The sequence below is a fragment of the Mus caroli genome, chromosome 2, assembly GCF_900094665.2.
Source record: "Mus caroli chromosome 2, CAROLI_EIJ_v1.1, whole genome shotgun sequence".
In the NCBI taxonomy this organism is placed as follows: Eukaryota; Metazoa; Chordata; class Mammalia; order Rodentia; family Muridae; genus Mus; species Mus caroli.
In genome coordinates this window covers 150,257,514-150,285,255 of record NC_034571.1, presented here as the reverse complement: position 1 = coordinate 150,285,255, position 27,742 = coordinate 150,257,514, and the positions used below count along the sequence as shown (strand labels likewise).

The following is a 27,742-nucleotide window of genomic DNA, read 5'->3' as shown; positions in this document are numbered from 1 at the left end:
TGTTGTGATATTCTATAAATATTTATTGAGGACCTACTAAGTGCCAGCACCCTGTCAGACATGAAGGTCAGATGGTGAATTTAAAACCACAGTGCCCACTCTTAAAGTGATTCCAGGTCTCCCACCCAGTGTTGGAGAGGGCCCCTTCCTGGAGAGGTCAGTGAGGGGAGGGGCCCTTCCTGGAGGATGGGATGGAGTCAAGTCCAGGTCAAGTGTGCACCTGCTGAAGAGGACTCTGGGGTCAGGGCCCACCCGAGCCAGGAGCAGAAACATCTTTGTATTTTGAGACTCTCCAGAGATGTGCTGTACATCTGGAATTACAAATGGCCGGTCCAGCTGTGGCCACTGAGACCCATCTTTCTTCTTGTCCTCAGACTCTCATGTACTGGACATTGGCACCCAAGTATAAGAAGCCCTAGGAGAAAACAAAATAAAGAGAGTCCTCTAAGCTGGGCATTGTGATGCACACCAGCAGCTCTAGCACCCTAGAGACTGAGGCAGGAGGACCACGAATTTGAAGCCAGACCTTTTAAGAGAGAGAGAGGAGAAAGGAGGGGAGGATGGAGAGGGGGCAGGGACGGAAAGACAGACATACAGACATACAGACAGAGAATATGAATCCTCTTCTCCAGAAGATACCAGCGGTGAAGAACACAAGCTCTAGTAGAAGCAAGAGCGGAGTCAGTATCCATTTCTCGCCCTATCTATCTGTCATTCCCAAGCTGCAGTTGCCTGGCAGGCCCTCCTAATGTCCCTTGTATCACCTAAGTTTCATCTCCTTGGCAGAGGACATGAATTCGTGAGCTCCCAGGCTTCACTTTCTTACTGTTCTAAAGTTTTCATGATCTAGAGGGGTGACACTCCAGGCTGGCTTGGACTCTTTCCACAGTGATTCACCACTTTCTCTGGCAGTCAAAAGACAATTGCTAACCTCAAAATTCTAATGAACAGGATAATATATGAAAAATCTTACAATCACTTCCCAGGTGGCAGACGCTGGACAGAAAGCTTCCATATTTGGCCCCCGACTTCCATAAAAACTCTAGGATGCTTGGGCTGTACTCTGTGTACAGTGGAAAGACCCAGGGGCCAGCTGTGTGAATGGTCACCTAGCCTCATTCTGAGTAGTGATCACATGGATGCCCGCCACAGGCTACAGCATCTCCAAGGGGCTCCATACATCTGCCAGCCCTTTATCTCACCTTGGACATGCTGCTTAGAGAGAGAACTAAGACTCAGGATGCAGATGGACCACAGAATAGGTCATCACGACAGTAGTCAGGAGAGTGAAAAAGTATTGATGGAATCAAAACACTGTCCTCATGTCAGATGGGACTGGACTCAACTATCTATCCTTAGGCGGAAGAAGCTAGATACGAGTAGGAAGGAGTCCAAGGAGTGATCACACACACACACACACACACACACACACACGGTATACACATATGTATATAAAAACTATATTAATACTTTATATTAATACAGGATATATTATATTAACATACTGTATTATGTATACACATATACATGTAATATACATGTATGTGTATATATAAAGTAATATATATAATAAGGAAAAGAAACGAAACTTAATACTAGGAGCACAGCTGTCAGATATGAGGACATTGAAGAAAACCGCAGGTGTTTCCTGGTAGCTCTGCCTCCTGATGGTCAACCTCTGCAGTTAGGTTGCTCTCCCTATGTCAGAACCGGAGACCTCAAGGCATCTCCCAGACATACACATTACTAAAGGGTCTATAGCACATACCGACCCGAGATTATTCCATTATCATTTGCACTGCGGTTTGCCTCCCTTCTTTGTGAGGATCTTAGGAAAGAATGCTCTAAAAAGGAGATCTGGTCCACCATTATTTGGGAGGGAGAAAGGTGATTCTATGAATTATGTCACCTGTCTCATATTTAGGAAAACATTCAAGTCCACCACTGGCAGCCAGACACTTTGCGAAAGCCCACTCCAGTCTCTTTGGAGTGTTTATCTAGACATTTAAATTATATTTACATGTATGTATGCATGCATGTATCTATGAATATAGTACATGTGTATGTATGTGTGTGTGAGAGAGAGACAGATGAGAGAGACAAGCAGACAGAGAGAGAGAGACAAGCAGACAGACAGACAGACAGACAGACACACAGACACCTCTTAAGGCATGCCTGGAGATCAGATGACAACTTGTGGGGATTGATGGGAGTCAATTGTCTACTACCATGGGGGCTCTGGGGAACCAACTCAGGTCTTTAGGCCTGGGGGCAAATGCCTTCACCCCTGACACACACACACACACACACACACACTTGTGTGGGCGCGCACATGTGAGAGAGACCCCTGACCCATCTTGCCCCTGCTAAATAAACTTCTCTTTGAACTGTCTCTGTCTCTTCAATAAATTCAAACAGATCAGAACTGAGAGACCCTGTAACAATCTGAGATTACATACTGCCCATGTCTGAAACAAGCAAAAATAAAAAATTAAAATTAAAAAAAAAAATAAGAAAACCTCAGGGAAAGAAAAAACAAACCAAGCTAACCCTAGAGTCCTGGAGACAAGTCCAAAGCCCAGCTGTGCTTGTGGGTGGTAATGGCCTTTACACAATTTAAAAAGAGTGTATCGGTTATAGCACTTCTTCAGCATGGGGTGCTTTATGCTGCATTTGGGGTACAGCTCTTCCACTTAAGAATCGAGAAGCAAGGCCGGGCAAATTGGCGTATGCCTTTAATCTCAGCACTTGGGAGGCAGAGGCAGGCAGATTTCTGAGTTCGAGGCCAGCCTGGTCTACAGAGTAAGTTCCAGGACAGCCAGGACTACACAGAGAAACCCTGTCTCGAAAAACCTAAAAAAAAAAAAAAAAGAAAAAAAGAATGGAGAAGCAGACTGAGGCCGTTTTAGTAGAGTGTTTCCCAGCATGTGTGAAAGCAGAGCAGAGAAACAAACAAGCCCAGGGAATCTTTACAACTTACCAATGGCCTTTGGAACATGACCTGTTGGCAAGGCTAGGATTTTCAAAATGAGCCTTTTAAAGCCCCAGGCTGTGTCAAACACCTCCTACCCAATGGCGACAACATCTGTGTGTTTGCATATGTAATTAACGTATTTATTATGTCTGGCACCTATGAGGGGGCTGTAAGATTTGTCATACATTATCATGTTTATTAGAATTTTGAGATCAACCATGGCCATTTGACCATTAAAGACAGCGATGGATCCCTGTGGAAGAATTGAACATGGCCTGGTTCTCACCCCTTTAGCTAATGGAAACTCAAGAACATCAAGAAAGCGAAGCCCAGGAGCTCATGATTCTGTGTCCTTTGTCAAGGAGAGACAATTTAGGTGGTACAAAGGGTATTTATGAGGCTGCCAGGGAGCTGCAGCTTGTGTGTATCCGTGTGTGTGTGTGTGTGTGTGTGTGTGTGTGTGTATGTGTGTGCATGTCAGCCCAGGTACCCACGGAGCTGAGAGGTGTCAGATCCTCTCAAGCTGCAGGTACATTACAGGCAGCTGTCAACTACCCATTACGGGACCTGGAAGCAGTCTACGGTCCTCTGAAGGAGCAATACTTGCTCTCAGCCATTGGGTCATCTCCCACCAACCACCAACCCTGCCCCATCTTCCTGTTACTTGAAGGACATTCAGATGGCTTCCTGACATATTTTAATTACACTCTGTCCTCATGCGGCCTCGTGGCTGTAGGACTGAACTGGGACCATCCTCTGAGTTGTGGCTTACAGACCTGATGGGCTGCCCAGCTCCCACCCCTCCCACCTCCACAGCCCCACTGGACCCACTCACCTTGTGGATCTGGAAGTCGAGGTTGTGGAGCTGAATATGCCTTGGCAGAGGGAGGGGGAAGCCCCGGGCCAGCTCAGCTGTGGGTTGACAACATCATTGAGGACATGTGTTGATGACTGACAGTGACAGACAGATTTTTAACCAAAGGCTCAGTGCTCTATATTTGCTTGGTGGAGTGTGTTCCCACTCAGTGATGATCTAAGACTTGTGAGCTAGGTGTCATCACTATTCCCATTTTACAGATGTGGAAACGGAGGCACAGAGTGGCCAAGTAACTTGTCCTAGTTCCCAAAGCCAGAAAATGGCAGATTTGAACCCTAAATGTCTGAAAAGGCACCTAAGCAACTACTCGTGGTCTGATGGAGGAAGAGGCAGGTACTGAAGAGCATAAGAGTGTTATGAGGACTAGTGGGCGGCTCTTTGGCTTCTACCACCTGCTTCCTGTTGTAGCCTGTTGATCACATACCACAAAATGGGGCTTGGGTCTTACATTTTATTTTACTATGGAGTTGGGCAGTTAACTGGGAAATGTATATTCAAGGTGGCTACTTTGTCTTACTCTGACCTAATCCTGGTGGACACTTCTGAAAGTGTCTCCTGCCCCATGAGGAGTTTACTGTGCATCAAAGACTTGTCTGAATCCCACATCCCTGTGGAGCCCCGGAAAATCATGAAGTTGCTTTCAACATTCCATCCCATAGTGGCCATCAAAGCTCTGAGAAGTAACAGCTGAGGCTCACTCAGCTCTCAGGAGACCCTGGTTTCCAACTCCAGTGCAGACACTCTTTCCCCAGAAGTGGGATCAACTCCAGACCAGGACAGACCCAGAGCCATTCTTACCGTTGGCATCAGGGTAGAGGCTGTTGAGAAGGTAGTAGTTAAGGAATGCCTGGAACAGGTTCACCTGGGGGAGGAGAGAAGCGGGTCAGGTGACCATGCAGCCATTTTGTGCCCCAATAAGCAGTTTACCTTAGCCCCTGTGGTAATGGTAGAATTGACTACAAATCTTTACTCTTCTAATCCCAGCACTCAGGAGGCAGAGGCAGGTGGATCTCTGTGAGTTTAAGGCCAGCCTGGTCTACAAAATGAGTTCCAGGACAGCCAAGGCTACATAGTGAGATCTGGTTACAAAACAAAACAAAACCAACTACTAACTTTAATCTAATGAGAGCTAGCTTAAGGATTTTTTCCCCTAGAAAAATTAAACTACAGGAGATTTTTTTTTTTTTTTTTTTTTTTTTTTTTTTTTTTTTTTTTTTACCAGTGGAAAGCACCTGTCTATTTGTAAACCCATCATGGGCTGAATTGGACTTGGGAGATGGGGAGAGACTGTTGATGTACAGGCCTGAGTACCTGGATCCAGCTCTACCTGAAGTGCCCACTCTTAGCTTTTTGTGGTGGTAATTGTCTTGTGTGCATGCAGGTGTGCGTGTGTGTTTGTATGGATAAATACATGTGTGGGGGTGTATGTGCACATGTGTATGTGTGTATATGCCTGCATGCAGGTGTGTGCACATGTGTATGTGTTTGTGCATATGCATGTGTGCCCATGTGTGCCTGTGTGTGTGTTTACATTATGAAGGACAGAGGTCAGCCACAGATGTTATGTCTCAGGAGCCATCCACCTTATTTTCTGAGACCTGGGGCTCACTGATAAGGCTAGGCTAGCTGGCCAGAGGGCTCCAGGGGTCCACCTGATCCCCCCCTAGCACTGGGATTACCATGCTTGGCTCTTTACTTGTGTGTTTGGGATTTGAACTCAGGTCTTCACACATGGTAGGCACTCTGACAACTGAGCCATCTCTTAAGCCTTACCTTTTTTTTTTAGTTATGAAATCCTGCGAACCTCACCTCTTTGCTGAAGACAATCTGCGGTGGGGGGGGGTCTTTTCATTGCAGCTAAAATAATTCTGCCCAATAGCCAACCTTATATTGAGATATAATTACCCCTCCACGCCATCTTGCATCCTTGAGAGGTCCTACTCTGGGCAGGGATCTGCTCTTCTCTGTTCCCATTCTTATTCTAGGTGCTATGGCAACTGCTTCAGAAACATCACCAATTAACTGGCATCTTAATCATGTCATGGTTAAGGACAATAACTCACATTGAACATGCCGACTTTGGATTCGATCAGTCTCACTTGTGCCCTGTAGTAAAGCAGAATCGTAGGATGAGCATCCTGCATCCCAGCAGAGGGAGGCTAAGTGGGTCCCCAGAGAGGAGGAGGCACAGGCACCAAAGGGGCAGGAGAAACAGAGATATAGCAAGGTTGGGAAGGCGAGTGGGGCCTGGGGAAGTGTCAAAGTGTTGTCTTTAGCTTTCTGGTAACCCAATGCATCTGAGATCTGAAATTCATAGACTAAAGAAAAGCACTGTTAGCCATTCAGACATTTGAAACTTGTGGGACAGGACAGCAAGAAGAAGTAAGCCAACCGGAGTACGTACTATTTCCATTTCCTTCCCAATACTATTTTCATTTCCTTCCCAAATGGCAAGCCCTCGACATTGAAAGGGATGTCACATCCCACCCATACCCCCAGTCAAGGAATCTAGATGGAGCCTGGCTGGGAGCCCACGCACAGCCCTCCCCCTGCTGTGAAGCCCATCCCATAGAGGATTCTTACTTGTCTGGATGCAGCATCCCGGTAACCTTGCTGTTGTTGAAGGTTAATGAGGCAAATACATTAGTGACCTGGAAGAGGCAGGAGACAGAAACAGGCTTTAATGATGGTGGTGCTGATGCTGGGGATGAGGGCAGGAAACCGCAGCCTCGGAAATTCGCCCTCTGGACTACAGCTTTCCACGGCATTCAGTGTGTTGATCAGTAAGTGACTGAACTCAGACATGATCAGGTATACTTGAAATCGCTGAGGGTCAGATAAGCTTTGGACAGTGTAGCAAGAGAAAAGACCTGGCATTTACAACCTTACTCAGCTCTCAGAGGTCATGGCCAGCCACCCTAGGACCCAGCTCAGCTCTAGTAATGATGATAATGAATTCTAGTTTACTTAAAAACAATTTGATATCATCAGTAATAATCTGAACGGCTGATACAGCGTCTCCGAGGAACTGCCCTTCAGAAGTTTGGCCTTGTTGAGTTTGAAGTCTAAAGCAAGACAGCAAATTCTTCATCCAGTGCACAGAATCTCTGAAATCTGTGCACATTAGCCAGGGGCCATTAAGAAAGAAAAACACTTTTAGTATTTAATTTAGAAGGGATTTAGCTCAGGGGAATGATTATGTGGGTGAAGGGACCTTAAGAAGGCCACATCATCATTTTCCTGCAGCCCCACTCCAGGGGGGCTTGGAGGGGGATGTGTAGAAGGTTACTCAGGACTTAGTGAAGGCAGGAGTCCAGCCAGTATTCTGACCATGCTGCCATTGGCTGATAAAGCTGGAAGTCAGAATGCAAGGGATTCTGGGGGATGTAGTCTTCAAGGGTCTGTTACAGGGCAGAGGCAATAGGACAAAGACTCTCCCACCACAGCCTTGACTTAGAGGGAAACAGGCACATTAAATAAACACATCTTCAAATAGCTGCACAAATGCCTAGGTAATAAACACCACGAGGAGAATTACTAGAGTGCTACAATCTTAAAAATGCAAATGGTAAGGCAGATTGGTGGTAAGAGGAGTCCAGAAAGCCCTCTCTAGGGTTGTCATTTATTGGTTGAGAGCTGAGGAGAGTGAGAAAAAAAGCCCTCCTGAAGATGAGGCTCTGAGCCTTACCACGCCAAGCCGGAAGACAGGTTCCCGGGCGGAGGTGGGCAGGATCACAAAGCCTTCAATCTCCAACTGTGGGGCCAAGGACAGATTCCCAGGACTGACATTCAGAATCGGGGCAGAGGCCACTGTTCCAAGGAGCTCCAATTTCATGTCGGGATACTTTCTGGTTATCTGGGAGTAGAATGTGGAGATTGATCATGTCAGAAGAAGGAAACAGGGCCACAGAGTCTAGAGCAGTGTTTTTCAACCTGTGGGTTGTGACCCCCTTGACAAACCTCTATCTCCAAAAATATTTATATTACAATTTATAACAGCAGTGATGCAGCCTCCCCTCCCCCAGCCTTAATGGTTGCATTAGAGTTCATTAGAGTTCATTAGAACCTTAATGGCTCATTAGAGTTATGAAGTAGCAACAAAAATAATTGTATGGTTGGGGGTCACTACAACATGAGCAACTGTACTGCAGGGCTGCAGCATTAAGAAGAAGATGCAGGGGCTAGAGAGATGGCTCAGAGGCTAAGGGTAATGGTTGTTCTTTCAGAGGTCCTGAGTTCAATTCCCAGCTACCATGTGGTAGCTCACAACCATCTATAATGTGATCTGATGTCCTTTTCTGGCACACAGGTATACATGCAGATACAGCATTCATATACATTAAATAAATAAATATTTGAACAACAAAAAGGAAATCCACTGCTCTAGAGGGGAAACATAAAGGGGACACTTTGGGGCTGGTAGTATTTCCCACAAAGCATGCAGTACCCTGTGCCTTCCTAATGGCAGAGGAGCATCTACCATGCAGACACCCCACCCCCACTTTTCCCAGCCAGTAGGGAGGGGAGACCCATAGCATCTGTGCTAGTTCTCAGAAAATGGACTTAACCAGATCTCAACACTGCAAGGGGGCTCGACATCTTATTTAATTATAGTGGCTATAGAATTCAATTCAAGACTGGGGAGGGCGGAGTTGGCGGAAGACTATCCTCTCATGAGCCTTTGGATCTATAACCACAGATCCATCTGTTATTGCCAGGGGAGTTTGGGAGCTGGAGGAGGTGGGATGCATGTCTGAGAGAACACAGTAGGTGGTGTCTTTGCTGGGTGAGGGCAAGAAGGTGGTAAGGCAGTCAGGAGCCAGGGGACAACAAGCCTGAGTGTGACCAAGGATGCCTCAGAACTAGCTGGGACAATCTGTGACTCTGAGGAGGCACAGAGCCTGACAGTGCAGGACTGGAACATTCAATTCCTTTCTGAAAGTTTAATTGGTTTATAAATTGATTTATTCTACTGTATGTCTACAAGTGTCTTGCTTGCACGTATCCATACACACCACATGTATGCCTGATGTCCACAGAGGTCAGACGAGGGCGTCACATCTCCTGGGATGGAGTTGTGGATGATTGTGAGCCACCATGTGGCTGGGAACTGAACCCATCTTCTGTTTAGAGCAACAAGTGCTCTCTGCTGAGCCATCTCTCTAGCCCAGACTTCTAAATTCTTTCTCAACATTTTATTTCCTCTCTGCACAGTACTCTAGCCTTTTGCAAGGTGTGGTTAGAAGAGCTGAGAGAGGAGAGCTATCCGGGGGACCAACTGAAGAAACATACACAAAGGTCTGGTGGTGACAGAACTAACGATGGTGTCACCAAAGGCTGCAAACAACCCATGTGTCCTTCTCTGGGGACTGTACCTGCACAAGGGCAGGTTGTCTTGCTGTGACCACAAAGGGAGAGGAAGCTACTCTTATAGTATGGAGGATTTTCCACAGATAGAGAGGAGGGAGCACAAAAGAACCAGTGTGTGCAGTGTGTGTGTGTGTATGCACACAGCCTCCTGTAGAGATTATAGAAGAGGAGGTGGTGTTGCGGGTGGGGGTGGGGACTGAAGAGACTGCTCAGTGATTAAGAGCATATTTGTTTCCTGCAGAGAACTTGGGTTCAATTCTCAATACGTGCATGGTGCCTCACGGTCTCTGGGATCTGACACTGTTGGGAAACTGGGGAGCCTTTCCATGCAAAGTGGGTGCCAGGGGTGAGGAGGGGCCGGGAGGCTTTCCCTCCATCACTGTTTATATCTTTGGAATTGTGAGATAAGAGAATTCTTTTTCCATTCAGAAAAATGTCAGCACTGGCTATAGTGGGGTATACATTTGTAGTTCTAAGCTCTGGATTGCAAGTTCAAGGCCAGCCTGGGCTACATAGGAGACCCTGTATTAGAAAACTGAGGGCTGAATTGTAATTCAGGAGTAGAGAACTTTTGTAGCATATGTGTACCCTGGGTTCCCACACTCTGCACTTCAAATATTGTAAGCGCCCCCTAAAGCAAACAGAGCATGCCTGGCTTCTGGCAAGCCCTCTCTGGTTTAGGTGGTATTAACTAGGGTGCCCTTCCCAGCATTCCTTGAGCTCCTTAACACCAAAACTAGGGAAACCTGAGGAAGACTTATTAGGGAAGTTTAGGCCCATGCTGCAAGCTTTGAAGGATGCCCCCCAAGTCTGCAGTTCCCAGGCCTTCCCGGAATCTCCTCACCAGCCTCTGACTCTGTCTGGGTCAAGCAGAGAGGGCCCCACAGATTCTAGAGAGAAACTGTGGCAAACTGGTGAGCTAATGTCGTATCCATGGAGGACGGAAGGGGCTTTACCTGGGGAGTGAAGGTACGGAAGGCCTTGGTGTTCAACCGGATGCCAGAGTCAGGTGGTAACTGCAGCAAGAAGATACAGGGTACTTAGGGAGGTTTTCGTTAGAACTCTGAAGGGAGTTGTGGAGATGGACAAGTTAGTCACTTCTCATTGCTGTAACAAAATACCTGACAAAAACAACTTGAAGAAAGGTTATTTTGGTTCACAGTTCAAAAATACAGTCCATCATAGCCAGAGCTTGAGGCAGCTGGTCACCCTGCGTCCATAGTCAGGAAGCAGAGAATGGAATTGGTCCTTGGCCCATTCCCATTCAGCCGGGACCTCAGCCAACAGAATGGTGCTGCCCACAAGTGGCTGGGCTCCCACTGCAGTTAACCTAATCTGGGAAATCCCACACAGAGATGTGCAGGGCTTTGTCTTCTTTAGTGACTCTAGATGCTGTGAGGTTGACAAGCAGCATGAGCCATGACATTGGAGGACAGTCAAGACTAGCTTCTTCCTATGGGTCCAGTTGCCTTGGCTACCGTGTCTCCTAGAGCGTGTGAATCTCCTGGGGATGGGGTGTAGCTGTGAACCTGTGAGCATCCTTCAGAGTTCTCCTGTTTGAGACAAGCTTCCAGCTCATCGGTGTGACTTTGGGCTGGGCTTTTTGTCCTTACTCCAGGGACCCATCGCATAGAGCGCCCTGTAAAGCAGGTGGGAGATAGGAGATGTTGTAGTGGAATGGGGGAGAAACCACCTCAAGGACAATGTTGCTCATCTGTCATCAGAGAGCCCCCACTCTTTGCCAGGGTGGTCACTCTGTCTTCCCACCATCTTGTCATTGATTACAGACCTCAACTCTTAAGAGGAGCTATAAAAGAAAGAACTTTTTGAACCCTAGAAAGCCTAAAAGAACCAAGGGGATTATAAAATGTGATTTACAGTGAAAGTCACTCTCCTGACTGCAAATTCCACTGGCATCCAGTACCTCAAGGTATGTCTGAGGAAGACATGTTCCTTTCTTTCATTGCAAATCACTAAATTAGGTACCCTTTTCACTTTGGCTTCAGGGCAGCTCCCAGACAGATTTGTGATTAAAAACAAAAAACAAAAACAAATCTCGTGTCTTCATAGTTGTCATTTACTTTGTCTGTTCTTTATTTCTTTTCTCTGTTGTGTGACTGTGCCCCATCTATTAATTTTTAAAATATTTAATATTTATTAATTAAAAAATTTAAAATTAATATGAGTGTTTTGTCTGTATGCACAGTTGCATACCAGAAGAAAACATTGCATCCCACAGGACTATGGTTTTAGATGGTTGTGAGCCACCATGTGGATGCTGGGACTTGAACTCAGAACCTCTGGAAGAGCAGCCAGTGCTCTTAACCACTGAGCCATCCCTCCAGCCCCCATTAAATTATTTTTAATAGACATGTAGGAATTCAGGACAAGAGAAAAATATGAGTTAGGGGCTAGGTCTAGACTAGAAGGTCAAACAGAGACACACAAACAAATTTGGCCTTGAGTTTTCTGGTGACCCAAGAAACGGATAGAAATTATGCTAAGATATTTTTCAGGTCTTGATATTTGCTTAGCTATAACTCACTATTCTAGTAGAAGTAAAACAGAATGCATGGGAGGATGAGCCATGCTGTCCCAGGAGCAAGGTGAAGCCCACATTCTTACCATGTCATCTGTGATGGAAAAGTTCAGGTACCCAGCCTGGTGATAAACCCGGCTGGCTATGTTGAAGGCATGATCTGAGATGGCAAAGTAGACCATTTGCTTACTGTCCTCAGGTAGGCTCATAGTCGGAGTGGGGGTAGCAACTGGAGAGCGGTGATTCCGATTAAAAATTTCACCCTGGAGAGAGAAATGGGGACAGTTGGACTGTTTAAAGTCTATCCCATGGCCAGCCATTGAACTCAGGAGATTCCTACCTGGTTGATGAGGGGCACGGACTTGGAAACACCATCCTAAACTAGTCCCTCTAATGGTGGACTCTTTGAGGTAAATTTGTGTCTCTTACTGCATAAGGGCTCTGGACGTGCTTGCTTTATGGAAACAACAGGGTGGGTGTTGGCCAGCTCCACCCAGCTCCCATACCCTCGAGGCCACATCAGGGTGGGCAAGGTGCCGGAGGCTGCGTTGGGAAGGGAAAGTGAGAGTTTTGAGGCTGAGGGTGATATAGACACTCTGTATGACTCCCACTGCTGGGAACACTATCTACTACTCTATAACTCTGGCCCCCCTGCGCAGCAAGAACCCCTAAAAATGAGGATAGACCTGAAGTTAGGGAGCAGGTGACCCCAGAATGGATACTGGCCTGTGTCCTGTGGCTAACTCCCACTCCTTTACCCTCACCTTAAACATGACATCCAGCACCTGGGCCTTCGCTTGGGGAGCCGCCACCAAACTGTAGTCAATGCCCAGGACGTTGTCGATCTCTGCTGTGACTGTGAGTTAGAACAGGAACAGAGTGAGGGGCAGAGGTGGAGCCAGGCGTGGCCCATAGCACGTAAAGAAGAGGGAGCGCTTACTGCTCCTCTAAAGAGCCTCCACCTGGGGGCTGGAGATGCTCAGAGGCAGGCCAGGTTGCTCACAACCACCTGTAACCAGTTCTGGGGTATCTGACTCCTCTAGGCTTTCAGGGCATCTGAATTCATGTGTACACACACACACACACACATACACACATACACATGCAAATATACACACACATCACACACACATACCATACACACATACACATACTACACACACACATCACACACAAACAATACACACATACACACACAAATAAACACACATCACACACACACACCTGCACACACACATACAAATACACACACATACTTACATATACAAATAGACACACATCATACACACAAACCATACACACATACACACACATATACAAATACACACACATATCACACACACCATACACACCTACACGCAGAAATACACATATACACACACACAATCACACACTTTAAAATAATAAAAATGAATCTTATAAAAACCCTCCACCCACGTGTCCCAGCCTCCAGGCTGTGCATCTCCAACGTGGGGACGAGGTAGAATTCTCCACTCCAGTGGTGGGTAAGCGCTGGTGAGGTGTGTGGCTCAGCCTCAGACATAAGCAGTTCCCAGAGCTGGGTGATCACAGCCAGCCAGAGGGACACATACAAAAGACCTCATGCTAAGCAAAATGACCAGAAAGTCCAGATGGTCCCTATGGGCCAGGTGGGAATATCCTTTCCACAGCCCTGGATGAGCAAATGTTCCATGTACAGTCAGATGTGCCATCCTCAGCCTCAGTTGAAGGGGTGTTAACAAGGGCCACCCAGGGGCCCAGGAGCCTCACTGTAGAATACTCAGACTCTTTGTCAAGTGCGAACTTCCCATATGCACCTTGGAACTTGGACTGGAAACATCACTCCTCAGATGTACTCTTGAATGTGGGCAAGGAGCAAAAGCAGGGCACTCCCTGCTTTTTTTTTTTTTTTTTTTTTTTTGTGGCCATAGCAAAAAAAAAAAAAAGCAAATTTTTGTCTATGGTAGTTTGAGTACGAATGGCCCCCCTAGGATTATGTATTCAAATGTTTAGCCACAGGGGAGTGACACTATTTGAAAGGATTAGAAGGATTAGGAGGTGTGGCCCTGTTGGGGGAAGTGTGTCACTGAGGGTGGGTGGGTAGAATTTGAGGTTTAAAAAACCCATGTCAGGCCCAGGCTCTCTCTCTGTTTACTGATCAGGATGTAGCCCTCAGCTGCTCCAGGACCCGCCTGCAAGCCACCATGCTCCCTGATCCTCTGAAACTGTATGCAGGCCCCCAATTAAATGCTTTCTTTTGGAAGAGTTGCCTTGAGGATGCCCTCAGTGGAATACTACACAACTGTTAAAATCGTGCAGCTGCCTCCAGTGCTCTGGAAACCTTTTGGCAGGATACAATGTGGAACATTTGAGCTTATGATGTCATTCATAGATCTATACTCTAATACTTGCAGCCACAGATCCTAGAATATTCACTGCAGTCCAGCCCAGGACAGTCTGTAACAGTAACTACCCAATGGGCCTTCAATAGCACACTGGAGATGGATGGAGGAATGGCTGTGTGCTGGCAGAACCTGGGAGAGCCTCAGAAGACAGTGAGATTCCACTGACGTGCAGTGCAGAGCTAACACCTGCTGAGGACTGTGACTGAAGGGGACCTTCTTGGTCTGGAGGCTGGCTATGTTTACGATGTCAGTTTTTCTCTCTATCAGCATATTTGGGTTAAAAGAAGGATGTGTTTTTGAAACAGTCTCATGTAGCCCAGGCTGACCTGTAGTTCACTATGTACTAAAGGCTAGCCTTGAGAATTCCTGGTCCTCCTGATTCTACCTCCCGAGTGCTGGGATTGCAGGAGTGAGATACCATGCTTAGCAATAAAAAGTCACTTGCTGACAGTCCTTCACCCGAGGCCCAGGCTGGCTCAGTTGACTATGTGCGGGACCTGGAACATTCACCCAACCAGGGTTGTGGAGGAGGGGACAGTCCAGTCCAGGGCATGCTTGGTTCAGGCTGCCAGACTTGTGCTTGCTTCCTTCATCCCCCTCCCTCCCCAACCTACTGACATAGAAGTTTCACTAAGTCATTCAAATGTAAAGATCAGAATGATGCCTATACTTTGTATCAACTGAGAGGTAAATATTCACAATTAGGCATGCACACACATACTCAGGCACCGGAGAACACATAGTTACGAGCTTATGTGTTGTTATGCTTCAACATGCAAAGAAATGATCTGAAACCATCCACCCAAGGTCAAGGGCACCTCGTGGTAGAAAAGCTAAAGAGAGAAGAGGATTTTAAACCGCTCCTTTCTACTCTTTGGTCTCTGAATATTTGATGGAGTTCGAATATCATTTTATGAAAAATGAAGAGAAATAGAGACCCCCAGGGGTGTGTGATGCCCTACCTGGCAGAGTCTGGAGATAAGGCTGCAGGTCAGAGGTCACAGACTTCTGGATCATCTCACAAACCTGAGAGGAATAGGAAGGGAAAGGCTGTGAGTCTGCACCTTTGGAAGCTCTTGGTGACATTTGCTCTGTCCTTAACTACCTAAAATGCTTAGCAGGTGTCAGGCACAGCCAAAGCACAAGTGATTTAAAAAAAAAAATCATATCAGCCCCGACATGGATTCCAACAGGGTCCGAGGAGACTGTTCAGAGCGAGCCCAAGGCTGGCCGTCTGCAAAGAGAAAAGGCTGGTGGGAGGGGTAGTCTGTGAACTGCCATTCTACAGGCTTCTTAGGGGAGGAAGCGGCAGGAGCTCTGAGCTGAACAGCTGGCCTGTTCTAAGTAGGCGTAGGGGTCCTACAGTCGCCCCCTGCTGGCTGTCGCTGGGTTGTGACAGCTGCTGCAGCCTCTGCCTCTGGAGTATTCCTAGCAAACCCAGTGGTCATGTCTATAAACCACTTACAGACAATTTACTGCTACCAGTGGAGCTGCGAGCTTCTTAAAAGCAGGAAATATATGTTTCCAAGCCTGTTTGCTGTCCTGGCTGCTCTGATCACTTGAGTTATTTATTATATAAACCAATGAAATACGACCAGGAAGAAATGTTTCCAAAACCAAACCAAACCAAAAGTGAAGACCCTGAAAGGCAAGGTGCTAACCATGTGGCCCCCTCCGGACAACAGAGAAGCCATGAGGACGAAGAGGGTCCTAAATATAGAGATGGGGGTCAGTGGGGTGGCTCAGTGGGTAAGGAAACTCGTGACCAATCCTGACATCCTAAGTTCGATACCTAGGGCTCACAGAGTGGAAGGACAGAATGACCCCTGCAAATTAGCCTCCGGCCTCTATGGGACACCATGACACGTGTGTCCTCCTCTCACAAATAATAAGTAAATAAATAAATGTGAACACTGGTCAACAGCATGGAACGATTTGCCAATGACGTCACCCTCAAGTCAGCTAGGTAAGTGGGGTTTGCAGCAAGCCGATTTCCCAGGTGAAAAAGCCAAGTCCCGTGTCCACCAGGGGGAGCCCATCTCAGAATACAGCTCCATGGCCCGTGTCAACTTATATTTGCTTCCACCCGAGTGCATACATAAATATTCTCTTTGTTTATGTGTGCACAGGAGTCCCTCAGGCTGGCCTCAAACTTGAAATCCTCCTGCCTCAGGACTCTGGTGCTGAGATTGCAGGTGTGTGCCACCATGCCCAGCCCTAAAGCTCTTTTTGATTTGTGAGTTACCACTGACTGCAGTGTACCCATGTATACAATGAAAGAGAGTGACACGGAAGCTTTGCCCTAGATCCGTGGTCGCAGGTGGCTTCTCAGAAACGGATAGACACATCTAATGCACACTTTAGGACCAACGGTTCTAGAATACTGTCAGTCGGGTGGTAGGCAGCGGGGAAGGCCATGAGGGCAGGGTAGCCAAGGGTAATGGCTCAGATTCTCTTTGCAGCTGAGAGAGAAGTCATCTGTGAGGTTCCATGGAGCAAAGGAAGGGGTGATAGCCTGGGAGATGTGGGGGTACAGCAGGGGAGACAATATCCCATCAAACCCCACAAATCCTGAGCCTGGGTACTCTATTCTTTCAGAGACCTAACTAGTTGAGGAGGGGAACATGGCGTCCTTGGTCCTGGATGCCTAGCAGGGCCTTCTGGAGGCATGGAAGCACAGTGCCTAAGGGGGCTGCAAGGAGAAGGAAGCCCTCGGCATTTAAATCCTGATCAGTACCCACTGGCCCTGCAACCTCTGCATCTCTGTGTTCTGTTTGCTCACAAGACCGGAGGCCAAGCACCTCTTATGTGTTGGCATGTCTTCCAGAGTATGCCTTCTTAGCCCTGAAGGTTCAGAAAGCGCATTCTACCCTAAGCAGGGAAGAGCCAATCCTGCAGCAGCCACAGATGGGAGCTTAGAGAAAGGAGATGTCTGAAAACTCAGAGAGAACAGGGGCCAAGCTAGATCTTCAACTCTTCCAAGGCACTCAGCTCCTCAAAGGTCCTGGGCACAAGGACCCCCACTGCTAGGAAAGTTCCCACCCTGCTCTAACCAGGCAGCACCGCTAACTTATTACACTTCTCTGAGTCTTTCCAGTCTTGCTTTCAAAGTCTGAGCTCGAGCCCAGTGTAGTGTTGATGTTTATAACCCCAGGAAGAGCTCGACCTTGAGGCCAACCTGGGCTACATAGTAGGAACCTGTCCCAAAACATGAAAATAATAAAATAATAATAAGCCAAGATTATTCAAAAAATAACAATAAAAATAAAAACTTTATTTTTAATGAGGTTTAGCTCATTATCCTGGCCAAAGCACAAGATTACACAACAGCAGCTGTTATTTGTAAATAAAAATAGTATATTCTGCATTAATTATATTAATTGAGCAAAACAATAATTATACTACTGTATTTTGTGATAATTATTGCAATGTATATTACTATATTGTTATTAATCATTACTAGGAGCAGCAGCAGGAAATATAACTCACTTTGGTAATATGTCATGGGTGCCTTGATATAAGACTGACAAATTCACACCAGAAAGTGCACAAAGCCAAACGGTGTGTGTGTGTGTGTTGTTACAGACACAGCTCCAGCGTTCAGCATTTTGCAACTGGGATTTGGGGGTGAAAGTGTGTTTACAGAAATTGAACATTTACATGGAATAAAAAGTCTTTGTTCTGGGGGACTTTTGGGATAGCATTGGAAATGTAATTGAGGAAAATATGTAATAAAAATATTAAAAATTAAAAAACAAAAACAAAAAAAAGTCTTTGTTCTAGTCAAAGTTTATAAGATGTTGAGATATAGGCTGGAGAGATAGATGACTCAGAGGTTAAGAGAACTGGCTGCTCTTCCAGAGGTCCTGAGTTCAATTTTTTGCAACCATGGGATGGCTCACAACCATCTGTAAAGGGATCTGATGCCCTCTTCTACATGCAGACAGAGCACTTGTATACATAAAATAAATAAATGCTATATAAAACCTGGAGATATCATATTAGTTTTTACACAGGAAAATATGACATGAGGTCACTGCCTCTATAGCCAGGACAGGGCCTCATGATTTTGCTCAGTTCCTGCCTGCCAGGTTCCTGCCAGGTCCCTGGAGGCACCTGGGCAATGACTTCTTTTTGGACTTGAGGAAGGAGGATGTACGGACATGGTAGGCAAGGCCAGCAGGAGAGGGGTGGTGTCTCTGCCCCTCTACACCCTGTTTCCCCTTGGCTTTGGTTTCTCCTGGCTGCTTTCAGCCTAACTGGGTGGAGTTGGATGACGTCTAGAGCCTTGGATGCGGCCCAGCTCCACCATATGTTGGCTCTATGGCCTAGGCAGGTGGTTTTCCTCTCTGAGCTGTGATCCCGTGTGTCTATGGACCCTGACAACTTGTCCAGAGACAGAGGCCTATGGAGCAATCTACTGGTCCCCGCTGGCCTTTCTTACCTTACTCTCCAGTACTTTCTGGAGCTTCGACTCGATCTGGTTGTGGAAGAGATTCAGCAGCCACCTAGGCAGGGGACACAGCACACAGTCAGCTGTCTGCCACTGGGTATAGGGACAGTGGGGATGGGGAAAGCCAGATGGAGAGATGACTCAGCAGTTAAGAGCACCCACTGCTCCTGCAGATGGACCCAGGCTTGGTTCTCAGCACCCACATCAGGTGGTTCACAAAACCAGTGCCCCAGCCCCCTGCCACTGTCAGTATGGCTGGCTCTATCATTCTTTCTGCCAGATCTGCTAAGGTCAGGGGATTTGGGGTTGGAACTAGAGTCTTGTTTTTTAACCAGGGAATGGAGACAGGGAGTGAATTAACCGGGGGGCTTGAACTTAAGCCACAAGTCCCTCCAGTATCCAAAGCTTCCTCCCCTGACAAGGTTTCCTTAGTCTGTTGATTTGTTGAAATGGCACCTCAGCTTTGTCTGTCCCAATAGGGTCCTCAAAGGATGGTCTTGTTTCCGTGGGGGCCACTAAGCATGCTATCCAATCCTGGACACTTACCAGAGCCCACCAAGGACTATACCCAGGGAGTCCCCAAGGTGACTCACCCCACATTTCCTGATATGTGCACATCCAAATCACAAATGCGGCTGCTGCACCCAGAGGCAGAGACTGTGGGCCGCCCTGAGGGATCCATGCCCAGGAGGAGGTCCACTGAAATGGTGACACCTTTGACATCCAGGTCAAGGGAGCCATGAAGTTTCCTGGAGGAGGTCAGAGGCCCAGTTAATCATTGCAGCTAGGATCGGAAACCATTGGGGCATGCAGAGGAAGCCGGATTCTTACTCAAAACAAGCAGGTGCAAGCAAAGATTTACAGGTTAATCCCAATTTAAAAAAAGATTTAATCATACATAAACCAGACTTAATCACAAAGAAAAGAGCCAGCAGATCAACTTGGGGATTGTCAGAGGTACTTCTAGAAAGATCTGGACTCTTCAACGTCAGGAAGGAAGTGGTTGGTAAACTGCAAACTGGAGAAGAAAATTTCATAATATACACAGTGAAAAGAACCACTTTCCAAGACAGTGCAAGTAACTCCTTAACATATGAGCAGATCCAGGGGCTCATTCTTTAATCTGCACAATGAATGAATTAATAAGGAAGGGAGAAATCAACGGGAAGGAACTCAAGCCCTGAGCAGCTCTAGTAGGAAACGTGGAAAATGAACTTAACAATGCCAGTTTGGAGACGGTGAGATAGCTCAGCGGGTAAGAGCGCTGACTGCTTTATCAAAGGTCCTGAGTTCAAATCCCAACAACCACATGGTGGTTCACAACCACCCTCAATGAGATCTGACACCCTAGTCTGGTGTGTCTGAAGACAGCTACAGTGTACTTAATTATAATAATAAATAAATCTTTGGGCTAGAGCAAGCAGGGACTGAGTAGCGGGGCAATCAGAGCAAGCAGAGGTCCTAAAAATTTAATTCCTAACAATCACATGAAGGCTCAGAGACTGTACTCATATACATAAAATAAAATAAATCTTTAAAAAAAAATGAGGCGGGCGTGGTGGCGCATGCCTTTAATCCCAGCACTCAAGAGGCAGAGGCAGGCAGATTTCTGAGTTCGAGGCCAGCCTGGTCTACAAAGTGAGTTNCAGGACAGCCAGGGCTACACAGAGAAACCCTGTCTCAAAAAACCAAAACCAACCAACCAAACAATAAACAAACAAATAAGTAAAAAAAGCAATTTTGAAAGATAATAGAACAGAACTTCATATGCTCATGAAGAAAGGTTAAGGGCGGATTGGAGACAAAGGATGGAGGAAGGGGTGTGGTCCAGTATCCCTGATGAAATAGAGAGTGCACACAGTTGCCACACACACATGCACTTTCAACAGACGCTGGTGTGAGTTACACAGGCCACTTACAAACGCCTAGTGACCCCACTGAAACAACAGAGAGGGAGGCAAAACTAATTTTTGCAGATTTATTTTTATTTATGTGTTTGTGTGTTTGAGTGCCCATGGAAACCAGAAGAGGGCACCGGATCCCCTGGAGCTGGAGTTACAGTGAGCTGTGAGCTGCCTGACTCGAAACCAGGAACAGAACTCAGGTCCCCTGCGAGAGCAGCCATGTTCTTAACTGCTGAGCTCACGCCCCAACTGCCCAAATAAGTGTAGTAGTGGATGCTGCCACTTCAGTGTGTAGACGGCAGTGCCTCGTGTAAGAATTAGTAAGATTTGTGCCTCCTCCACTTTCACACCAAATCTGTAAACCTAGCCATTTCACACTTCTGGTGGGGCTCTGTTCATACCAGGTGCTTTGCAAAAACACGAGGCTGGACACTGCCATGTGGGACTCTGCAGGTCTCAGGAGCAGATGTGACCAGACCACCAGGCTAAGACTGGCCAGCTCTTCTGCCCTGGGCTGAACTGTGCCCCCAAGTGCACGTGTTAGAGCCACGCCCCCGTACCTCTTGGGAGTGAATTCACATGGAGACAGCCCCTTTGGAGAGATTAATAGAGGCACGGAGGGCGGGCCCTCATAGGACAGTGGTTCTCAACTGTCTTAATGCTGTGACTCTTTAATACAGTTCCTCATGGTATAACAACCCCCAGCCATAAAATTATTTTCATAATTGTAATTTTGCTATTTTATTACGAATCGTTATGTACATATCTGTGTTTCCCAATGGTCTTAGGTGGCCCTTGTGAAAGGGTCATTTACTGCCCCAAAGGGGTCACAACCCACAGGTTGAAAACCACAGTCATAGGCGGTCAAGATACAAGAAAGGAGAGACCAGAGCGGTCAAGAGCTCACATGGAAGTGTGGCAAGCACAAGCCATGTTCAGGCTGAGGAGAGAGGCCTGCTGCCTCCTTCACCTTCACCTTCTGACCTCTACAGCCCTTAAGTCACCCATGTGTGTTTCTTCATGGGGCTACCTCATCTATGGGCTGGAATGCTAACGGCTCCGAATAGCCCATGATGCAGGGCAGAGGAAGGAGGGTGAACAGGCTAAGCTAGGGTCACTGATGAGTGTCTCTCAGTCCTGCTCCATGAGCTCTACCTGTTCCTAAGCTTACAGCTCTTGGTCAGGGCCTCTCTCTGAGGGAGAGCACAAATGGACACTTCCCAAGGACAGCTCTACCTCATGGGAGTCCCAACCTTAGGATCTAGATCTGTGTGGGAACAGGCCAACGTGGTCTCATTAAGTTTACTCAGAGCCCTCAGGGAAGCAGGCCTGTCCCCTTAGAAGATGTGGAATCTAGAGAGAAAGAAACTCGGGACTTGGACTCCGGTCCCCACTGTGGCCTGGGTTACACCTGTCTGTCCATCATGTGGTCTTTCTGATGACCCAGGAAGAAGGAACAAAGGCCAAAGTCATGGGCCCAAGGGTAGATGGAACTTAACTTACAGGAAGGATTTGCGCACCTTCCATTTGCCTCGGACGCCGATGGAAGAATCAGAGATGGCGAGACTCAGGCCCTGGCCTGGGAGCAGCTTCAGGGAGGAGCCACGCAGCTCACAGTTCTGAATCTCCAGGCTGTAGGGAGAGAGGAGGGAGGCATCAGGCTGGTGCCCGGACACAGCTTCCCCGGAACCACGCTTCCTGTCACTGCCTTGTCTGGCATAGCACCAGGCTCCCTGACTTTCAGAGTTTTTCCCAACCCTGGCAGGCCTCAGACAACCCTCCTCACATCGCTTGGGACCCTGCAGCAGGCTGGTGCTGGGCTCACCCCCTTTTCACAATAGGGGACTGCACTCTGAGAAAGGGGCTCAGTGGCTTGCAGGATTGGGCCCTGTGATCCTCAGTGGCCTGTGACAGTATCCTGGGGAGGGCCCACAGGCATACTGTGTCAGATGGCAACTCTGGGCTTCTCATGCCTAGGAAGGGGGCCAGATTTAAGAAAGCCTGCAATAGCCCTCAGAGGAGACTGGGAGGACCCAGGGCTGCCCATAGGAAACCACCAGGTCCCAACCTTGAAAACTCAGCTTAGGTGCTCCCTCCTCTGGGAAGCCTTCCCTGATTGCTCCATCCACAAAAGGCAGTGGTAGTGTTTAGGACACTTCATTTTGAGTTCTAAGCCTATCTTCCCTTCCAGGTCACTCAAAGTAGCCAGATCCTGAATTAACACCCTGAGGGAGAGGGCAGCATCAGTTCCATTATACAGATGAGGAAACTGAGACTCAGGCCACACACTCAGGAGGCATTCACACTGCTGTGTGTTGAATGCAGGGATCCAGCTCCCCCTGAGAAAGCCTGTCTGAAGCCCCCTCCCCCACCACTGCCTGACCCAAGAGGTTTCCAGGACCTGCTCCTGGGCTTTGTCCCCTCTCCAGTCACCTATGAAACTCGTACTGCCCACGGCCCACGGCCTTGATCTTGAAGTCCCCACTGAAGTCCGGTAGTGTGATCTTGTACAGCTCTCTCTGCAGAGTCAACAGCCCCTCCTTGGCCGCTGCAGACAAGGAAAAACTGGGGTCAGCCTGGCCACCACGCCTCTTGCCCTGTGCTCCAAATTCTTCAGTTGCTCCCATCATCCCTGGCTAGAGAAGCTTTCTGCCAGCACAGGCTGCAGAGCCCACTCACGCCAGGCAGCACAGAAGGCAGGAGGCACACATCGCCTCATGCAGGGTTGTCAGGGGGTGGGCCCATTTTACAGGCGAGAACAGAGAGGCCTTTACCAACTACATGCCCAGAAAAGGCGTGCTGAGTGCCTGGGTGTGGCCCTCTTTTTTGTCCTCCTTAGTCCTAGGTCTGTGTAGACAACACTGTAGAATTTCAGGGCTAGAGTCCCGCCTGTGGCAGTTTTCTAACCGCGTGGCTTTGAACAAGTTCCCAGGCATCACTTTCTCATGGGCGTTATGGAGCCCGGAGAGCCCGGCCTGTTGAGCAGAAAAGGCACTCGCAGCTCGTGGCTGGCATACAGTAGGTGTTCGGTTAATGCCCAGAACAACAAAGGAGGGTTAATGTTACTAAAAGTGTGGAAAGAACCACACAACCAGCACTGGGTGCCCACACTTGGCACATGTGCCAGGGAACGGGGCAGAAGACAAATGACCCTGACTTGGGGTTCCCAAACAAATGCTGTTAGTGGCCCCGCTCTGTGTCCTGACAGGAGTCTGCACCCAGCCGGGCAGTGCACACAGGTCACTAGTGACATCCATTTTCACCCTTTTCAATGAGACCTCTTCTTTAGGGTGTATATGGCAGGATCCCTCCAACGGAACGACAGCCTTTGTCCCTGGCTAGTTCTTATTGCCCGTTCTACTTTGCCTCCCCCTGGAAGCCCTCCCTGATTTTCTCTTCTGTCCATAGCCTGTTTTAGATCCCACTATCCCTACTCAACTGAAGGAGTGTTATGACCTCCATTAGATAAGGCAATGGAGGCTCTATCGAAGTGATAGGTCTGGGCTGTACAAACATCCCAGCTCCCTCACCCCTTGGACACGATAATTCTGTGTCACTCTCAGTATCTTGTTAAATACCTTTTCTCAGTTTGTCAAGTTGGATCAAGCCTGGTGTTGCAGAAATGGAACCCAGGCTACTTTAGGAGGGTGAGGCAGGAGAATCACAAGTTCAAGACCTGCCCGACCTATAGAGTGAGTTCAAAGGTAGCCTAGGTAAGTTAGGGAGTTGCTGTCCAAAATTCAAAAACAAAAAAGAGAAGGTGCAGCTGCAGCCATAGCTCTGTGATGGAGTACCTGCCTAGCATGTGCAATTCCCAGGACGGCAATACATGAACATTTAAAAAGGAAGGGAGAAAAGAAGGAAGGAAGGAAGGAAGGAAGGAAGGAAGGAAGGAGGGAGGGAAGTTGGGAGTGACATGCATAAAGGTACCTAAGGAGTGCTCACCTTGAAGCAATCACTGATCAATAAGTTTTAATGTTTGGTAAGTCACATGGCCACCACTCAGATGCCAAGGGGGCACATCCCATCCCTGCCCATAGCCTTGCTTGGCCCTCCCAGTCTCTAACTGCCTTCACTTAGGATTTGTGGTTTTAGGTGATGGTTTCAAGTTCCACCAAGACTCTTCCAAAGGACTGGTTCCAGCTGCTGTGTGGGGTTGTTTACCTCGGCTGTCTACCGTCTCTTCCCAGCCTATCTGCCCACTGCTAGCTGCTTTCTCTGTTACCTCCTGCTTCAGCTGCTGGACCCCAAACCTTCCTCCCAGCCCTCAAAATACAAGCTATGGGCTGAGGTCACACATCTGGAGAGTGACCAGCCAGAATGGCAGCTATTGCCACATACCCCGTATAGCAGACTCCCTACCAGAGAGACAATGCCCTCCATATCCAGGCTGTGCCTGGTGTCCCGCCTCCTTGGCCAGCCTATATTATGGCTTCTTACCGTAGGCCAGGCCCTTGTCGGTGATCCTGGCCACCACACCGGGGTTGACACCGCCAGTTCCCGGTATGGACAGGAGCAGCAGCCCCAGCAATGTAGAGAGCAGAGGTCCAGTCCCAGCCTTCATCCTGGATGCTCCGTGGGGGAGTGAGGACTGTGACAGAGTAGGCTGGCTCTGGTGTCCTTAACTAGTCAAGGCCCAGGGCTAGGGGGCGGTTCTTGAGGGAGGGCGGGCACCTGGAAGCGGGAAAGAGAGGCCCACGGACTGGAACCCTCTTGCGACACCACAGGGGTGGGGGAGGGGGGGTCATTGTTGTGACCACTGCACAGGTTAGGAGGGCAGGCCTGGTGCCAAGGGGATAAGCCACGCCCATTCTCCCCTGCATGGAGGAGGGGGAAACCCCACACTCTCTGGAGGTTCTGCCTTGCCTCTGCCAATCTTCTTGACTCTCTGCTAGGAAGGCCTGGTGTCACAGAAAGGAATTTGAGGTTTACTCAGGGTCACAGCCCAGCCCATGAAAGCAGGAAGGGAAAGTAGGATTGTCTTCCCCTGATCTCCGTTCTTTTAACCTTTTAAATAGGCACTTCTCCTCCCAACCTTGCAATGGGATAGCTGTCTGAACAGCAGGTTGGCATATCTTTCCAGCACCACGCCAAACCAAACACCACCCGAAAGCTCTCAGAACAGCCTGGTGCCCCATGACCCCAGCCATATTCCTTCTGGAACTTGCTGTACATAACAGTCCGAGTTCTAATGTGTCAGCTGCCTTGCACTGCATGACCCGGGCAGAGGAGTGAGCACCGGCTAAGGCGGCAGGGGAGAGGGACTGGTCATGTGGATTTTAACAAGGTCCTTCTGAGCGAGATTGCAATAGTGCCTGTCTTCTGAGAGCTGGGCTTGGCCGCTCATCCTTCCAATTCTGCTTTCTCTTTTACCTTTTGTGAGGATCACGTGTGCCCATTTCCCTGCATTCTAGAAAATTCTTCTGTTTCTCTTTTGTTTCTCTTTTGTTTGTTCCTTCCTTCCTTCCTTCCTTCCTTCCTTCCTTCCTTCCTTCCTTCCTTCCTTCCTTCCTTTCTCTCTCTCTCTCTTTTTTTTTTTTTTGAGATGGGGAAGGGGTCTTCCTATGTAGCCCAGGTTGGTCTTGAACTCTTGATCCTCTTCAAGCCCTTTCTACTTTTCCAGTGCCAGGATTCTAAATGCAGCTTGTGATAAAGATGTTGCCCGATAAGCATTCTAAGGTTTACAGAATAGAGAGCCTCAGGGACCCTCACACTACACCAGAGCATGCAGTGCCTGTCCTCTTTAGCCTTTCCTCCTGAGTATAAACTAACACAACTCCCCTGAACTGCCCCGAGGGCTGACACGGAAAAGCCCTAAGCATGTAAAACGAACGCACGCAGGAGGCAGAGGCTCTGTGGAATAGTACTAAGGCATGAACAAAGCACCCATGCGTGTGAGGCCAAACTGAAGACAGCCAGAAAGTAAGAGGAAAATAAAAGTGACTCACACCCAGGGCCATGAAGACTGAGAGAAATGGGTTGCCTTCCTGCCCACCGTCTAGTCTGTTCTCTCCCTGTGAAACCTCTTTGTGTTGAGCATGTTGAAGCTTTGAGGGTTAGAGCTCCCTGGACTATCCAGGTTGCCAGCCCTTGAATAAACCTGAATAAATCTCACCTACCAGCTCTCATCTCCCAAGGATCAGCTTCCAAGAGGCAGAGGGCAGCATCTGGGTCTGGTTTGGTGACAAAACTGCAGGAATAAGTGGGACTTGCCATTCCTAATGACACTATTGAAGGGTTCTATGCCTTTGGTCAAAGTCAAAATTGTCAAGAAGTTATGGAGGGCTGTCTCTGCTTAGGAGGGAGGATTGTGGGTATTTGGGGCTCAAGATCTAACTGTGTGGTAGACTGATCTCTCAGCACACACAGGACATGTAACTCTGTAGCTTACTGGGCACTGAGATGTGGTCCTGGAGATTTGTATGTTTGTAGTAAGTAAAGATAATAAAATTCCATAGCAGAAAACAAGATTTACAGTAGGGATGGGCCTGTGTTTTCAGCTTTTGCCCATAATTTCCAGTAATTTCAAACTTTGTTCCACCCTTGGCTCCGGGAATCCTTCCCTGACCACTCCCGTGTTTCCCTGAGATCCCAGATTCCCTTGCACGTCTTTCCCAGCCTGACATTAACCACATTCTGCTTTGTGGTAACAGAGGTCACTTAGAAACATGGTTGCAGATTCTTCGGTCCTCTTCATCAAAAGTGAAGGCTGGGGCTGGAGAGATGGCTCAGTGGTTTAAGAGCACTGGCTGCTCTTCCAGAGGACTGGGTTCAAATCCCAGCACCCACATGGCAGCTCACAGTCATCTGTTCACACCAGTCCCAGGGGATCCAGTGCCCTTTGCTGGCATCCTCAGATACCACACACAGATGGTGCACAAGACATAGATACAGGAAAAATAACTATATGTATAAAAAATATCAAAAAATTAAAGATGGAGCCTGTTCACTTCCCATGAACTTGGGGCACCTCAGTAACTTCATCAGACTGAATGTGGAGGGAATAATGGTGTGACACACAGGAAGGACTGGAGGCACTGGGGTACCGTGTGCATATGCAGCACAGGCCACCCCACAGGACTACCTGCTCCATGTACCATGTTGTCCTTGTCACGGGGACAGAGGGTTGTGGAGGCCTTTGTCCCTGGGTCCTCAAGCCTGGTTATTTCCAGGTATGTCTTTTACTGTGTGGCTACAGCTAAGCATTGGTGGGGATTAGA

The 27,742-nt window shown here is 48.0% G+C and overlaps 1 protein-coding gene across 1 annotated transcript; it reads right to left on the bottom strand.

The window, feature by feature from the left end:
* Positions 1–25,780, bottom strand: Lbp (lipopolysaccharide binding protein). The gene is made up of 15 exons (XM_021150248.1): positions 24,963–25,780; positions 22,956–23,070; positions 22,026–22,154; positions 19,212–19,367; positions 18,610–18,673; positions 15,128–15,191; positions 12,525–12,616; positions 11,847–12,023; positions 10,178–10,237; positions 7,540–7,707; positions 6,435–6,502; positions 5,915–5,957; positions 4,650–4,713; positions 3,810–3,886; positions 1–415 (listed from the first exon to the last, which is right to left on the bottom strand). The coding sequence occupies exons 1-15, from the start codon at positions 25,084–25,086 to the stop codon at positions 371–373; spliced, it is 1,446 nt and encodes a 481-aa protein (XP_021005907.1). The 5' UTR covers positions 25,087–25,780; the 3' UTR covers positions 1–370.
* Between the last annotated feature and the right edge of the window lie 1,962 nt (positions 25,781–27,742).